We start from the raw sequence: 17,648 nt of genomic DNA on the forward strand, positions 1-17,648 counted from the left end.
CAAATGGACAAACAGCAATGGCACAGCGCTCCACTTGAGTCGCTGAGGCCAAGGTCCCTCCACGCTAAGTCTCCGATTCCACTCCGGAGTCGTCCGTTTCCGCCCATCTCTAACAGGTTACACCCTAGTGATAAAATCGACTAGAGTTTGCCTCTTCTAGTTCTCATTGCCAGTTAGTAAATTAGGGCACAGACATGTAACTAGGCACAGCACTCCTGGTCTAAGTCACTGAGGCCAAAGCCCTCCACCATGGGGATGTTTCCTTCGTCCCACATCCAGTCTCTGACAAACAGGTAAAGACGATGCCAGGCCCACCTTCATGGAAATCTGATACAGTAACCCTCAAGGAAGCACCCGATGAGCCACAAACACTCTACTGGCGTGATCCTGTGGAATTTGCACACTTCCTATTCCAGAATCCTGACTTTGATGGGGATATGGCATATGCACCCTCATGGGTGTTTAGTTCAGATGGGGCCCAGGTTTATTCAGAGATGATGATGGGAAATGAGTGGCACTTTCAGCAAGTAGGTCCAAACTGCATAATGCCCCTACTGAAATAAAATTCATCAACTCATAGTCACTGCTTGATGAAGGATCCACTATTCTTGGGATAATCCTTGCATCTGATTGGACCCACTTAACGAGCTTTACTGGGGACAAGAAGATGCATGCCATTTACATCTCACTTGGGAACATCAGTAAAAATGTCTGTTGGAAGCATAACATGTGTGCCTGGCTCTTGCTTGCCAAGGTCCCAATCTGTAAATTTCCCAAAACTCCTTTCCCTGGAAATAAAACTGAACAAAAGGCTATTCCAGGAATACTTGGCCAGTGACTATTTTACAACTGTATGAGACGTGTTCTTGAGGACTGATCGCAGGGGATACTTCCATGTGCCCTCTCCAGATGGGCACATTTGCTCCTGTATCGCCATTTTGATGGCTTGGATTGCTGACCTTGAGGAGCAGCTCCTTGTTGTTGGTGCTCGAAGCTTCAGCTGTCTGGTCTGTTCAGCCACTTTCAGCCACTTGGGGAAACATGAGTGTTTTGAGGTCCGGACAGGAGAAACAATTCTTTCTGCACTCAGAGAAGTCCGCAGCAAGCATCCCACAGCCTCAGTTTATGAATTTTCTCAAGTGAAAAAACTCCCACTGGGTCTGTCTGGTGCATTCGAGGATCCTTGCTGGGAGGGACTTGGGGCCGAGCCCTGAAGCAAGACATTCTCCACGGTATCCACAAGTTCTTTTGGGATCACCCAACTGATTGGCTCAAAAACTTACTTGGGGTCCAGGAAATCGATTGTCGTTTCATTGCACAACCACCAATCTCCACTAACTGTTTTGTGGGGGGTATCTCAATAATCTCCCAAGTGACCAGGCAGGAACATTGTGCTTTCCAACAGGCAATCCTCTCTATAATTATTGGCCATGATCATGTAGATAACAAGGTCATTGTCAGGGCACACCTGCCTGACCTGGCCCCACCTGACCCGGTCCCCCACTACCCACTCCTCCCCTACCTCCTCCTTCTTCTCTCTTTCCCCCTTTCCCTCTTTCTCTCTCTCTTTTCCTTCTTTCCTCTCTTTTCTCCCTTCTTTCTTCTTTCCTTATTACATGGACAACTTCCCTTTTATCAATGTACTATTGACCCAGCTGCAGTACGGCATGCCCAGACCTGGACATGCCAGGCAACCTCCCACACACCAGGCACTCCTGGGATCTCTTGTGGAGATACCAGTCACAGGTTCGACCCCTGTAAGGACCACCAATTTTGAAGGAGAGAATGAAGGAAGGTCAGTTGGGAGGTTCAAACGAGACCACCACCAAGCTGTTCCCTGGTTCTTTAGTTAGGATGGGGAAGTGTACAAGTAATATTTGTTGTAATTATAGTACCAATCTGAGTGTTTTGGCTAATTCTATTTTATGAATTAGTCTAAAAGTTTCTGAGAATTGACTTACAGATAAACCAAGCCCTGCAGAGCTGTTCCTCTATTGTAATTTCTTAATTTGTCTGGGTGTAATTCTGTGTAGAGTTGTTTAATTTGGATTTTAACTTGAATTAAATCTTCTACTTGGTGAAGTTTCAAAGATTCTACTCAGTTAATGGATTTAGATTGTGTCTGGAGTATCCCTTGAGTTTGTTTTATTTTTGTCTTATTTTATTGCTTGTTTTAACAGTAGCAAAATAACTGTTTTGTGTTTACACTTTGAAATCTGGAGTGTTAACCAGCTCTCCTGTTGAAATATCTACTTAATATTTCTCTCCTTAATTGCTGCCTTTTACTACAGTGGCAATCTTAACTGTATATCACTTTTTCGTGCTGGAGTGACAACCAGAAATGCTTGAGAAAAATAATACTCTATTTTCTTACTTCTCTGAGGGGGCGAAAAGTCGCAGAAAGGGTCTCCCTTTTATACTCCTTGGGTCACCTTCCTTTTTCACGCTCTTCCTCGTATTTACAGGATTTATTTACAGTGTATTTTTCTCAAACTGAATAAAAAATGAAATTTTCACGCTATAGTTCTACTGTGCTCTGCTGCGCTGAACTGCGGCTCTACTGCAGTCAGACTGCGCCTAGAACCCTTATTGTCCTTCCTCACCTAAACTATTTTAATGGTTAATTAGAACTTGACTGCACTGCATTTGTCACAGTTTCCTATTTCAAATTCCTCATATTTACCATTAAATTCGCTATGACTCGGTGATTCTGAATTCAAACTTCGCATTACTATGCATATGGCTGCACTGAGACCTTCAGCTGATTTATATCCAGCAACATTTAGTTAAAATGAGACTTGAAATGGTAAATGAGTGAATTATTCAGGTTTAGAACCGAAAGAAAAAGTTGCTAGTAGTCAAGAATTACTCAAACGAATGTATTATAGCTCTCCACTTCATTAGAATATTGTTCCCCAAAATTCCCACCATGGTCCATCATAGTTTAGTGGTTTTCATGGATTTCGTTCATCTCCCCTGATTCCCCTTTGTATTATCACATCCTAATCCTCCATATGTATTGTTCGTTGTTATAGTAGGTTGTCCTGGAAGATATCATATTTTTATGTATTTAATTTAGGGCTCTGGACCTCTTGAAGCTGTCTTCCCCCACGTTTTCAGGTTTCTAACTTCATGTCCTTGTATCTCATTCATTTCTGGATAGTTTTTTACGTTCTTGGTATCATAAATTTTCATTTATTCCCACCTTTCCAATGGTACTAAGGTTGTGTTCTATTTCCTGGTATTCGTCGAGTTAACAAAAGTTCGCACACACATTCGGTAATCACGTGCATCATTCCTGTAGTCGTTCGTATGCGGGTGCTGTTTCTGTTTAATTGTTCAGGATTTATGGTATGTGTGGGTGTTTATATCCTTCATATGGGCTTCCGTGATTTATTTCAGATTTTTCCCTCATGATCTAAGGTTGTTTTGCACTTTCCGTGCTTTGTTTTGACCAGGCTCTTCCTTATTTGGATGGAAATTGGTCTTCATGATCTGCCAAAGTGCAGATCTCAGTTCCGATGGCCAGTTCCCTTCGCATTGCCACCCTCACGTGTCATTAAACATGATGTGGTGTAGGAGAAATAACGGCCACACTATGGAAACCCATTATGGAAATATGCCAGATAAATCACAAAACCTCATACGACAAGTAGATATGAGAACATAGAAGGACCTGAATTTTAACGAATTTTACGAATTTTTACGAATTATTATGACTATACACGATAAATCGAAAGAAAGAAAAATAACAAAAATACTTCAAGCTTACCATCAACGAGACGGAATTCTCGGGGGAATTTATAGCAAATATTAAACCAAGAATTAGGACAATCGACCAAGATTTGACTATAAAAATAATCAGAGAACCTCCACGGAAACTACTTTCCCACGTCCGCACACGTAGCAAGGATGGAAGTACCACGGAACAAAGATTCCTCAGGAACTAATGCAAAAGTCAAAGTCGTGTTTATAATAGGAAATGTAGATGTCACCCAAACGGAACCAATGAGAGTAATTACAGGGGAAACTACCCATAAACGACGGAGATATGACTAAAACTCCTGCAAAACGAGGACAATGTCTAAAAAGCAAGCGCGAAGATTAACTAGTAACGACCGAGACAAGCTTGATAGCCCATTAGAAAGGAAGGGATCTACTCTTAATCCTCCCAAATTTCCATAATAAAAGGATCATGCGTTAATGAGAAATCCAATAACGGGAATAGCGACATCAAAAGTCCGAGCTCAGGGACAAGACGATGATTGCGTAGGATCCATAATTAAAACATACAACAAAATTTACACGGAAATTATTAAAAATAGTTATGCAAATTCTCAGCCCAAACGGTCCAGCCGTTGTGAAGTTATACCCATGACGGGAATATAGGAATCCGCATCATGTGTAATGACACGTGAGGGTGGCGATGCGCAGGGAACCGGCCGTCGGAACCGAGATCCGCACTTCGGCAGATCGCGAAGACCAATTTCCGTCCAAATAAGGAAGAGCCCGGTCAAAACAAAGCACGAAAAGTGCAAAACAACCTTAGATCATGAGGGAAAAATCTGAAATAAATCACAGAAGCCCATATGAAAGAAATAAACACCCACGCATATCATAAATCCCAAACAACTAAACGAAAACGGCTCCCGCATACGAACAACTATGGGAACGACGCACGTGATTACCGAATGTGTGCGCGAAACTTTGCTAACTCAACGAATACAGGGAAATAGGACACAACCTTAGTACCATTGGAAAGGTGGGAATAAATGAAAATTTATGATACCAAGAACGTGAGAAAACATCCAGAAATGAATGAGATACAAGGACATGAAGTTAGAAACCTGAAAACACGCGGGAAGACAGCTTCAAGAGGTCTAGAGCCCTAAATAAAATACATAAAAATATGATATCTTCGAGGACGACCTACTATAACAACGAACAATACATATGGAGGATTAGGATGTGATAATACAAAGGGGAATCAGGGAATATGAACGAAATTCACGAAAAACTACTAAACTACGACGGACCATGGCGGGAATTTTAGGGAACGATGTTCTAATGAAGTAGAGAGCTATAACACATTCGTTTGAGTAATTCTTGATTACTAGCAACTTTTTCTTTCAGTTTTAAACCTGAATAATTCACTCATTTATCATTTCAGTCTCATTTTAACTAAATGTCACTAAATAAAATTGGAATAAATCAGCTGAAGGTCTCAGCACAGTCGCACGCATAGTAATGCGAGGTTTGAATTCAGTATGACCGAGTCATAGCGAACTTAATGGGAAATATGGGGAATTTGAAATAGGGAACTGCGGCAAATGCGGCGCAGACAAATTCTAATTAACCATTAAAATAGCTTAGGCGAGGAAGGACAATAAGGATTCCAGGCGCAGTCTGACCGCAGTAGAGCCGCAGTTCAGCGCAGCAAAGCGCAGTGGAACTATAGTGTGAAAATTTCACTTTTTATTCAGTTTGAGAAAAATACACTGTAAATAAATCCTGTAAATAGAAGGTAGAGCGTGAAAAAGGAAGGCGACCCAAGGAGTATAAAAGGGAGACCCTTTCTGCGACTTTTCGCCCCCCTTAGAGAAGTAAGAAAATAGAGTATTATTTTTCTCAAGCATTTCTGGTTGTCACTCCAGTGCGAAAAAGTGATATACAGTTAAGATTGCCACTGTAGTAAAAGGCAGCAATTAAGGAGAGAAATATTAAGTAGATATTTCAAGAGGAGAGCTGGTTAACACTCCAGATTCCAAAGTGTAAACACAAAACAGTTATTTTGCTACTGTTAAAACAAGCGATAAAATAAAGACAAAAATAAAACGAACTCAAGGGACACTCCAGACACCATCCAAATTCATTAACTGAATAGAATCTTTGAAACTTCACCAAGTAGAAGATTAAATTCAAGTTTACATCCAAATTAAACAACGCTACACAGAATTACACCTAGACAAATTAAGAAATTTCAATAAAGAAACAGCTCCGCAGGGCTCGGTTTATCTGTAAGTCAATTCCCAGGAACTTTAAAACTAACCCATAAAAATAGAATTAGCCAAAACACTCGGATTGGTACTTCATTTACAACAAATAACACTAGTACACTTCCCCATCCTAACTAAAGAACCAGGGAACAGCTTGGTGGTGGTCTCGTTTGAACCTCCCAACTGACCTTCCTTCATTCTCTCCTTCAGCGGATTTCTATATTCCCATCATTGGTATAACTTTACAACGGCTGGACCATTTGGGCTGAAAATTTGCATAACTATAGTTCCCTATTTTTCATAATTTCCGTGTAAATTTCGTTGTATATTTTAATTATGGATCCTTCGTAAACATCGTCTTTTCCCTGAGTCTGGACTTTTGATGTCACTGTTCCCATTATTGGATATCTCGTTAATGCGTGATCCTTTTATTATGAAAATTTGGGTGGATTAAGATTAGATCCCTTCCTTTCTAATGGGCTATCAAGCTCGTCTCAGTCGTTACTGGTTGTTCTTCGCGCTTGCTTTTTAAATGTTGTCCTTGTGTAAGGGGTTGGTGTAGGTTCCAACCCCAGTTCTCCTCAATCCTCAGGTCATCAATAAAGTTGAGCTGTATGGAGCTTTAATTATCAACGATGGGGAGGAAAAGGAGTTCCATTCCTTTTCCCAAATCCCACGTTATTGTATATACATTGTATATACATGTTTATTATGAGATGCATATAGAATGAAGATAATGGATAAAGGGTGGGGTTACCACTCCTTACACCTCGTTTTCTGTTTCTGGGGGTTTCAGTCATATTGTCATGATCTGGCATTCCCCAGGGTCAGACGACCTCCTCCCCAACCTTCTCCCATGCCCAAACACTCCCTGCACACTCCGCTTGCCACCCGTCGCCACCTAACCACTTCCCGCCACCTCTCCACGACCCCTCTCCTAATTGTCGTTGAACGGCCTAGCGGCGCTGTAGGAGAAATAATATTCAAAGAATAAAACAATGATCTATCAGAATAGTCAACAAAAAGGTGACAAGTTCAGATGTTTAACAGATCTCATAATCTTTATGAAACTGGACAAACATTAAAAAATCATTATAAATTATCTACACCCATGTAGCATGAGATTTAATCTACTACAAGCATGCCTAGAACCTGGCATAGGTGTAATATTCAAAGAATATATCCCTACAACAAGAAAATAGCACATAGATGGCAGAATAAGAAGGAACATTGGGAAAGAAATGTGAATATCTCGGGAACCAGTAAACTTTTGACTGTAATCTTTTTACCATCTGAAAGGACTGTTTTTAAACTTTATCCACGGTTTTGTTTCATTCTAAAAGCTTCGAAACTGACGGAGATATCGCTCAAACGGCGAAATACCTTATAATTCATATATATTTATTTGCTAATTCTTATAAAAAGTAATGTGACTCAAGGGAAATATATTGGCGCCCGGAAGTCTGGCGGACCGAATACCATATGACAGAGCATTCCCCGACGCGGGCGGACAGTTTTTGATCGCATCAGAAGAGGAGAAAATGCTAAAAAACCAGATCTTGTATATTTTCCCATGATTCATCAAAACTTTTTGATTTTAAGCTCAAATAAATCAGAACAAAGAAATGATTGATGATCTGGATCTCGAATCATAAGCATAAAGTGATTCAGAAGTCCGCGGATCAGTTAATTAATTGGGAAAGCTCTAGAACATTAGTAATGATGTGGCTTCACAAAAAGGGGTGAATTAGAGAACAGTCTAGAAAGTTCCTTTATAGCCGAGTCATTTCTAAAGATAACCATTCGTAATTAAGGCGGTGTAGAGCATAGCTTTAGCGCTACAAGACCCCGCTAAGATCGGCCCAAAAGACAAAGAACTGAATTACTTATTGCTGAGTCATGTCCTAAGTCCATTATTAAGCTTACACAGCCCAAGCCCCTATATCATTCTAGAACTATCTATAATACAAATGTAGCACATGTAACTAGTGCGAGGCGTGGGAGTAGAGAGGCCTCTGAAAAGCATAAAAGGCCGCCGCTTCTGCCCCCTCTCAAATCTCAGGTAGAAATAAAAGTTTAATTCTCCTCACCAGTGGTTGGTTCATTTGCTCCAAAAGATAAAAGCAAATATTAGTTGTTAGCTAATATAAAACTAACACATCACTCTAAGCGTGAGTTAGGGTCAGTTAGACACAGCTGAACAAAAGTGTCATAGTGAGAATTAGTGAGAATTTGGTGGAGGGACTTCTTAATTGAATAATCTCTCAGCAATACTTGGTTATCACACCACAGGAGAAAAGTGAGCGATCCTGAACCTGCTAGATAACTAGCATGCACTCTAAGCGATAGAAAGAGCAGTTTGGTCACTCCTGTATTGAGTAACATTTATTGCGGAATTATTTTATTAGTAGTTTTCCTTCAGTAAATTATCAGGAAAATCATGTCCTACTGAAAAGTGGTATATCTAGGTGTAATATTGACTAGAAATCATAGTAAAGTCAATATAGAATTTTATCCATAGACGATCTATATGTCAGGTGAGATCATTGGGGGGTGTTTATTATTGTTTAGACAGTGAACAATTATATATTTGGCAACCAAAACACGGTCAGTATGCAAATCAGCACAAACTCTAATATCGTTATTGGACATAGGAAACTGGTTACATAAGGTGATCCAGCTCCACTCCTTCAGCGCAGAGCACCGTGACCCTTGTCCCATGTTTCGCCACACCTTGTTATCTCACGGCAAAGGTCACGTTTGACCTTCGCTGTCTTAAACACATTGTAGGCAGGCACAGCCGGTACCACACAAACGAGCCGATTATCGCGATTCTACCACCCACGTCAAGCATTCCACTTCCAAAACACATCTACCACTGTTCCAGATACCCCTTCCATGTTTCCCATATTTTTCGATTTTTTCAAGCCATTCCTGACCACGGACAACCATCAGTTTCCAAATTGGGTAACAGTCACCCGCATATTCCACCGCTTCCTCCATATCTCCATCAGTTCTCCACCGATCTGGACGAATTTGGTATCGTTGGAAAGCCCTTGTCAACACAAGTCGAACGATTTTACGAGCGACGGATTTGGTTCAGCGGTTGAGGCGATCGCCATGGTTCTTTATTCCTTAACAACGTCAATATTTCTTTGATATTGCTTTTTTTTCTTAAGTGTTCCTTGTGGATCTGTTTCCGTCCTAAACCCGTCGGATCATTCGGATTTCCACGTATTTCTTTCATATTTATAGTTACCCTCTTTCCTGTATTTACAAAAAAGGACTCCCCCAAACAGAGAGAGGTGCTCCCCAACGAACATGAAGTTTTAGCAGACGTTACCAGTGCCCAGAGCGGCGAATACGAAGCCAAAGAGGCTCAAGACATAGTGCAGGGACAGAGTTCCCATTAGTTTGATTTCTAGTGAGATTTACGAGTTTTTCATTTTTATCACATCGCACCCGGACCATTTCCCCCCCCCCTCCTCTTCATCCGAACCTCCCCTGAGCACTACCAACTCCGTGGCCCCCTCTCTTTCTCGTTAGGGTGGTAGATCCCTTGCCCCCTTGCAACGTGCTCCTTGTTTGTTTTCCTTCTTCTTTTCTCTGCCCGCAATCTCCGCAAGATCTGGCGACTTATTCCCTATTCAGTTCCCTAGCGCTTATATACAGCTTGTAACTAATGCTTGTACTGTAGTTCGAAATCAACTAGACATTCACCCCTAAGCTTACTTCTGTTCCCGTAAGACCTCTGACCTTCTGAAGTATTGGGACCACGTCGAGAACGAGGCGCAACGCTCCTCCTCAAGTCGTTGAAGCCAAAATCCCGGCTCACTTGCCTAAGTAGCCTCGGCCTCAAGATCGGTGAGGTTATTCCTCGCTGAAGCTCGGTCGTGTATAGGATGCCTGTATCACTAGCAGGCAATGCTCAGTCGCCTACGGCTACCCTCAGCGAAGATTCGCATGGTTCTGACACATATCTCCATCATTTATGGGTAGTTTTCCCTGTAATTACTTTCATTGGGTCCGTTTGGGGGACATCTACATTTCCTATTATAAACACGACTTTGAATTTTGCATTAGTTCCTGAGGAATCCTTGTTCTGTGGTACTTCCATCCTCGGCTACGTGTGCAGACGTGGGAAAGTAGTTTCCATGGAGGTTCTCTAGCTGTTTTTATAGTCAAATCTTGGTCGATTGTCCTAATTCTTGGTTTAATATTTGCTATAAATTTCCCCGAGAATTCCATCTTGTTGATGCTAAGCTTGAAGTATTTTTGCTAATTTTCTTTCTTCCATTTTATCGTATGTAGTTGTAATAATTTGTAAAATTTCGTAAAAATTCAGGTTCTTCTATTACCTCATATCTACTTGTCATATGGGGTTTTGTGATTTATCTGGCATATTTCCATAATGGGTTTCCATAGTGTGACCATTATTTCTCCTACAATGCGGTGCAAACTGCACCAATGGCACAACAAGCACCATTCCAGGGGCAGCAATTGCTGCTGCCACCCCAGGCCTACCCTCCAGGGAACTTCCCTGGCCAGATGACCCCCTGGATCGGCCAATTTGGCCCAGGTCCAGCAACCCCCCAGCCCAACATAGGCTGGGAATCAGCTATCACATCAGCAGTAGCTGCCCAAACAGGTCAACTCCATCAGGAGTTGAGAGAGATGAAGTCCCTTGTAGGAGGGAGACAAGGGAGCGACAGCAGCTCCTCATCCAGGCCATCCAAACAGGCACAGTCTGACAACTTGTCAGGGCATACACCCTGACCTAGCCCATACCCACATCCACACCCACACTTGCACCTGCACCCATGCCCACACCTGGCTGTTGCACTTCCCGCACACGTGCCCTGTGCCGGATGCTCAGTGCAGCTGGATGGCCCGGACCTTGGGTCTCAGGTCTCATGTGACTTCCAGATATCTCCGGAAGTTTTCGATCTATTGTGGCCACTGTGGGAAGATGAGAAGTTAACTTCCTTCTCATCTCTGACCCACAGTAGGATTGTGCCCTGGATAGGGCTGGCCAGACCAGAGACTGTGGACCATAGGGGAGGGTCATGGGGACCCAGGAGTCATCCCCTGACACAACTCAAGGGTGTCAGATGATGCCTGCAATAATTGTGCCCATTGGAGGCGCAAATACAACAAAGCATGCAGAGATGCCAAAGGCATCTTTGCCTCTCTGAGAGACACAGAGAGAGAAGTCAATCTCCAGAAGAGGGAGATCAAAATATTAAAACATGAGCTCGAAGAGGCACGTGCACTGGCAGACCTCGCTGCCAAACCCATTATGTTGGGGGCCTCCCAGGTCAGGGGGAGGGGATACAGTGCCAGGCCTCATGAGGCATGACCCCAAGTGGGGACTAGTGCACCAAGGGGCAGGGCACCGACTATCCCACCACCCCATGGGCAGGTGACCCTGTCTGGCAAGCTACCCTGCAGGGAAGTGTCCACATGTTATACGAGACTGCCAAACTCAACAAGTTCGGCAAAGTTGAAGCTCCCATCAACGTAATAATTGACCCCAACTTCCCCATGAGGAGAACAGTGGGGTCAGAAGTGGTGCATGACACCACATATGCTTGGTGGACAAGCATGAATGGAAAAGCATTTGTACACTGGTATGAACAGGCTGAAGCTGCCTTTAAAAGCGGCAAGGTACATAAAGACCTTGACGAAAAAGCAAAGAAAACCAAGAAATATTTCTTGGAACTCCTGAGTATCACAAATCTCACAAAAGATTACAACTCCCCTGAGAACAGGGGAAACATCTCCTGGGAAAGACTAGGCAAAGCTGCCTATGTGAAGTCCCAGTTCAAACCACTCAGGACTCCTGAGGAACGTGCTGCAAAAAGCTGTGGGGTGGGAAGCGAAAGCTTCCAAATACCGGGAGAGAGTGTCAGGGCACACCCTGTCTGACCCAGTGCCACACCCAGTGCCACCCTGCCCTACTCCGCTCCCCCCGCTACCACTCCTTGTTCCTCCTCTCCCTTTTTCTTCTTTGTCTCTATTTCTATTCCATGGTCGACTTCCCTTTTCTCTATGTATCATCACACACCTAATACCGCTCCCCCGATCACCGCACCCACTGCATGCATCCCCACCTACAGAGCGGCACACCTTCGGGATCTCCCGTGGAGATACCCAGAGAGGTCCAGCTGTGTGTGGAGATGATGTGGCTTCCCCCACGTGACCCTGACCGCATGTATATAATAGCACCTGGGGTGGGAACAGAAGAAGCAGCCTTCTTCTCAACTTCCCACTTCAGACCAAGTGGTCAGGGATGCTCCCCTGTGATGGGATCGCCGCTACGCACAGCTGACATCTGTCCCATCGGGTCCCTCATGCCAGGACTTCACCGCTTTCGGAGCTGTCCCTGACAGAGAGACACAAATCTCCATGCTGGACAAACAAGCCAGCGACCACCCTTCCCCACAGGAAGAATGGTAAACTTACCATACTCTACACCTGAGCCAAGTGGCTCAGGGACACATCAACCTGCTCCCACCCAGGGAGCACCCACCTCATCGAGTCCACAGCTCGACAATATAGCCCAGGCTATGTCATCGCATCCAACACAGCAATCAGATGTGCAGATGAACAACCCAGAGGAAAACCCTCCTCCAGGGCAATAACTCTACCCTCAAATTATTAGAATTAAGACTATGTCACATTAGACTCAGACTCAAATAGGAGTTCTATATTGTAAATACCTATGTCATGTTAGACTGCAACAAGAATTATACATGAGTTATAAGGTAAAATACTGAGAAATAGTTCTCACCTCAGACTCGAATAAGAGTTCTGAGGGAGAAAAGTCTCCCTTATATACATGACATTCCTGAGTGGCAACGTTGTGGTACAAAGGGAGTTTTAAGTTGAATAAGAAAGGGCAAAACACCCCCAATGCCTCATAGCACCCCAGAATAACCACTACTGTCATATCCGTGCATACCCGATCCCAACCCGACTCCCGGACCTCTTCCTTCACCATCTCCGGAGTCCTGCCCTGCTGCTGTCCGTTCCGATATTCACCTTCGGTCCTGACACCACACCTCCTCTCACCCCCCCATGCCACCTCCACTCCTCTGTCCCTCTCCTGTCCTATCTCCATCCGCTCCGATACTCACCTTGGACCGAACACCACACCTCTCACCACCCTCCTCCTACTCCTCCTCCCACAACACCTCCACTCTTCCGTCACCCTCCTACTCTTCTCCCGTCTGCTCCGATACTCACCCTTGGACCTGACACCTTTCCTCTCCTCCACACCTTTCCTCTCCTCCACACCTTTCCTCTCCTCCACACCTTTCCTCTCCTCCACACCTTTCCTCTCCTCCACACCTTTCCTCTCCTCCACACCTTTCCTCTCCTCCACACCTTTCCTCTCCTCCACACCTTTCCTCTCCTCCACACCTTTCCTCTCCTCCACACCTTTCCTCTCCTCCACACCTTTCCTCTCCTCCACACCTTTCCTCTCCTCCACACCTTTCCTCTCCTCCACACCTTTCCTCTCCTCCACACCTTTCCTCTCCTCCACACCTTTCCTCTCCTCCACACCTTTCCTCCTTCCTCCTTCCTCTCTCTCCCCTCTGGCCCTCTTCTGTCGACCCCCCCGCCAAGTTACGACCTTCCGCTGCTGTCCCATACTTCATACTCAGACACCGCTCGTACCTTTGCTCCGAGCCTCCGTCATAGCTCCTACCTCGGACTTTGACTCCACCTCGGCCTTAGTCCATTGCATTGGTGACCTCATACTACGTAAACACCATTGCCAATATCCCTCGGACTTTCAACCCCGCCTCCACAACCTCCAAGCTCCATGGATCACCTTCAGCACTTTCACCGCTTGTAATGTATCTCTCGCGTTTTCCCCTCATCCCTATTTGGACTGCTGCTTCTTCCCATTCTAGCCAGTTAGTCATCATCCCCACTTCCCCTCATCCTCCTGCCCCTCTGGGCCTTGCCCTCCTTACCTCCTTTCAGATGTACCACAGGTTCTGCCTTATGACCTTCAGTACCGCTCCACTTCAGTCTTCCCTTTGTTCCCGTTCAGATGCCTTCATTCCAATTCGGATCCCCTTTGTTTCCTTGTGCTTTCGCCCTCCCATTATATATATTGGCACCTGTACATACTCGTTTTAGGCCTTAGTCTAAAATCAACCTGAAATGCCCCCTAGAGACTTCCTGCTCGCCTCCTATGAAATTAAGGACCAAATGGACAAACAGCAATGGCACAGCGTGTCATATCCATACAATCCTGACCTCCGTTCCGGGCTCCCGGAACTCCGAACCTGACTTCCAGATTCCTGCTTCCCTTCTGCCACCTCCTCCTTGCCGATTTCCAAGAGGTTATCCCACCTCTGGCTCCAACACCACCTTCAGTCCGACTCCAGAACATTCCGGGTCCGACCTCATCCTCGACACCTTCCAGACGAGCATGCAACACCTATGTTCCCGACTCTGGACCTCCGCTCCAGAATCCTGTTTGCATCTCCGTCTCCGGAACCTCCGGTCTTAGCTCCGACCTCGGACTTTGACCCCACCTCCGCTTATACCCATTGTATTGGTTAGCTCATTCCATTTAATTACGTTTGCCAATATTCCGGAGTTTAACCTCCGAGTTCAGACTTTCCGGACTTACTTCGGACCTTGCAACTATTGCATTGTCCATTTCAATTCCGCTATTCTCCCTCATTCCTATTTGGGCTGCTGCTTCCTTCTATTCAGTCAGCTAGCCATTCCCGACTCCCATCCTCCTTCCTTCCTTCTTGGGCCTTGGCCCTTCATTCCTCCTTTGGGAAACACCATTGAGTCAAACACTTGACCCTCGGTGTTGTTCCTCTTTCCATCTCCCTTTGTCTCCTTTTGTCCTACCCTTGTTCCTTTTGATTCCGGACCCCTCCTTATATACAATGTACCTAGTAACTTGTAACCTCAGTCCGAAATCAACCTGAATTCCCCCCAAGAGACTTTCCCTCTGCTAGATCCGAAATTAGGGACCCCCAGGACAACCAGCAATGGCACAGCGCTCCGCCTGAGTCGCTGAGGCCGAGGTCCTTCCATGCTAAGTCTCCGATTCCATTCCGGAGTCGTCCAAATCCCCACATTCTAACACAGTGCTCTGCTTGAGTCGCTGAGGCCAAGGTCCCTCCTTGCTAAGTCTCTGGTTCCCCTCCGGAATCGTCCGCCCTCGCCCAGTTCTAACAGCTACAAATAACCACCACACAACTTCCTGATGTAAACAAAGTTGGTGTTCTAATACAAAGAAGGGGAAAGTGACACAGTGATATGCCATTGAGGTGCCTGTGAAAACACCTTCCTCCAACTCAAGGCCTCGCACACAAAATTGTATGCAAGGAACCACAACTAACAATTGCAGAAACTTCTACTCCATCTAACCCACCTCCACCACTGCCCATGTGTAAACACCAATTACACACAACTCCTCACGGAACCAGTGAGGAGGAATACCAAAGATATATAATCTTTGGGTTGAAATCTATTTTCAAAACTTTCTCCTTCCATTTCCCTCCCATCCCCTTTCCCACGATATCTGTATATCACTGTTCACTTCAAAGTAATGGCCCCACACTCCTCACTCCTTCCTTGTTTTATTCTTTTCCTAAATGTACACATTGCCCACTTTAAAGTGGCGATAACAAACTTTCATTGGAAAATGTTTCCACTTTGAATTCCTTTCTTTCCTTAACCATGTATGCATCACATATGCAATGCAAAGGGGGAGAATGTCAGGGCAATAGCCCCAAACCCCAAGTCTTATGTAACAAAGGTGTACTTAGAGTCACATGGTCAAGCAGCAACTTCCAGTTACTGCTTAATGTCATATCCATACAATCCCAACCTCCACTCCAGGCTCCCAGAACTCCAAAACTGTCAGGGACAGCTCCGAAAGCGGCGAAGTCCCGGCACGAGGGACTTGGTGGGACAGATGTCGGCTGTGTGTAGCGGCGATCCTGTTGCAGGGTGAGCGTCCCCAACCACTTAGTCTGAAGTGGGAAGTTGGATTATCATTAAAGGGGAAAAGCTACAGTACTTACCTGAAGTGGGAAGTTGAGAAGAAGGCTGCTTCTTCTGTTCCCACCCCAGGTGCTATTATATACATGTGGTTAGGGTCACGTGGAGGAGGCCACGTCATCTCCACACACAGCCGCACCTCCCTGGGTGTCTCCACAGGAGATCCCAGAGGTGGCCGCTCAGTAGGCAGGAGTGCGTGCAGTGCATGCAGCGATCAGGGGAGCAGGGTTAGGTATGTAGTGGTACATGGAGAAAAGGGAAATCAACCGTAGAATAGAAATAGAGAGAAAGGGGGAAAAGGGGAAAGGAGGGACGGGGAGTGATAGCAGGGGGAGCGGAGTAGGGCAGTACAGCGCGGGGTGCGGCGCAGGGTCAGGCAGGTGTGCCCTGACAGAAACTGACTCTGGAGCCCTACTTCCCTTCTGTCACCTTCTCCTTGCCGGCTTCCAAGAGGTTATCCCACCTCCGGCTCTGACACCACCTTTGGTCTGACTCCGGAACATTCCGGGTCTGACCTCAACCTTGACACCTTCCAGACGAGCACACAACACCTATGCTCCTGACTCCAGACCTCTGCTCCAGAACCCCGTTCGCATCTCCATCTCCGGAACCTCCAGTCTTAGCTCCAACCTCAGACTTTGACCCCACCTCCGCTTATACCCATTGTATTGGTTACCTCATTCCATTTAATTACCTTTGCCAATATTCCAGAGTTTAACTTCCAAGTTCGGACTTTCCAGACTTACTTCGGACCTTGCAACTATTGCATTGCTCCATTCAATTCTGCTATACTCCCTCATTCCTATTTGGGCTGCTGCTTCCTTTCTATTCAGTCAGCTGGCCATTCCCCACTCCCATCCTCCTTCCTTCCTCCTTGGGCCTTGGCCCTTCACTTCTCCTTTGGGAAACACCATTGAGTCAAACCCTTGACCCTTGGTGTTGTTCCTCCTTCCAGCTCCCTTTGTCTGCTTTCGGAGTACCCTTGCTCCTTTTGATTCCAGACCCCTCCTTATATACAATGTACATAGTAACTTGTAACCTCAGTCCAAAATCGACTTGATTTCCCCCCCAAGAGACTTTCCTTTGCTAGATCCAAAATTAGGGACCCCCAGGACAACCAGCAATGGCACAGTGCTCTGCATGAGTCGCTGAGGCCGAGGTCCTTCCACGCTAAGTCTCCAATTCCACTCTGGAGTCGTCCAAATCCGCCAGATCTAACACTTAACACCACTGTAAAATACACACCATTGTAACACTTATGGACTGGTGTGCTGAGCAACCCCAAAGACCTCACAAGAATCCTGCTTGGGAACTGAAAATGGTTTTGGAAAAATAGAAAAAAATTGGAAAGAGCAAGTAATGTGGGTGGGAAATGGATGTGAAAACAGTGGAAAGACTAGGCCTGTGTGCTTTGTAGGCTACAGCATAAAATAGTTATTTTGTCATGCATGAACTTTTCCCTGTAGAAACAAACAGAGATAATATGCCATGGTAGCTTCAAGAACATTCCAATTGGCTTTAAGAAGTGGAGAACACTAATAAAAGAAATTACAAAAGACAGAACAATAAGAAAGTGGCCTGGAAACCCAAAATTGTGTTGGAAGC

At 45.1% G+C, this 17,648-nt stretch overlaps 1 protein-coding gene across 1 annotated transcript; it reads left to right on the forward strand.

The window, feature by feature from the left end:
* Window positions 1-302: 302 nt before the first annotated feature.
* EI90DRAFT_3132592 (uncharacterized protein) lies at window positions 303-838 on the forward strand (the record flags this gene model as incomplete). Its single annotated transcript, XM_039064486.1, has 2 exons — window positions 303-527; window positions 581-838. The coding sequence occupies 2 exons, from the start codon at window positions 303-305 to the stop codon at window positions 836-838; spliced, it is 483 nt and encodes a 160-aa protein (XP_038910050.1).
* Between the last annotated feature and the right edge of the window lie 16,810 nt (window positions 839-17,648).

Source organism: Cantharellus anzutake, assembly GCF_015039405.1.
Source record: "Cantharellus anzutake strain C23 chromosome Unknown EI90scaffold_90, whole genome shotgun sequence".
NCBI classification, from domain to species: Eukaryota; Fungi; Basidiomycota; class Agaricomycetes; order Cantharellales; family Hydnaceae; genus Cantharellus; species Cantharellus anzutake.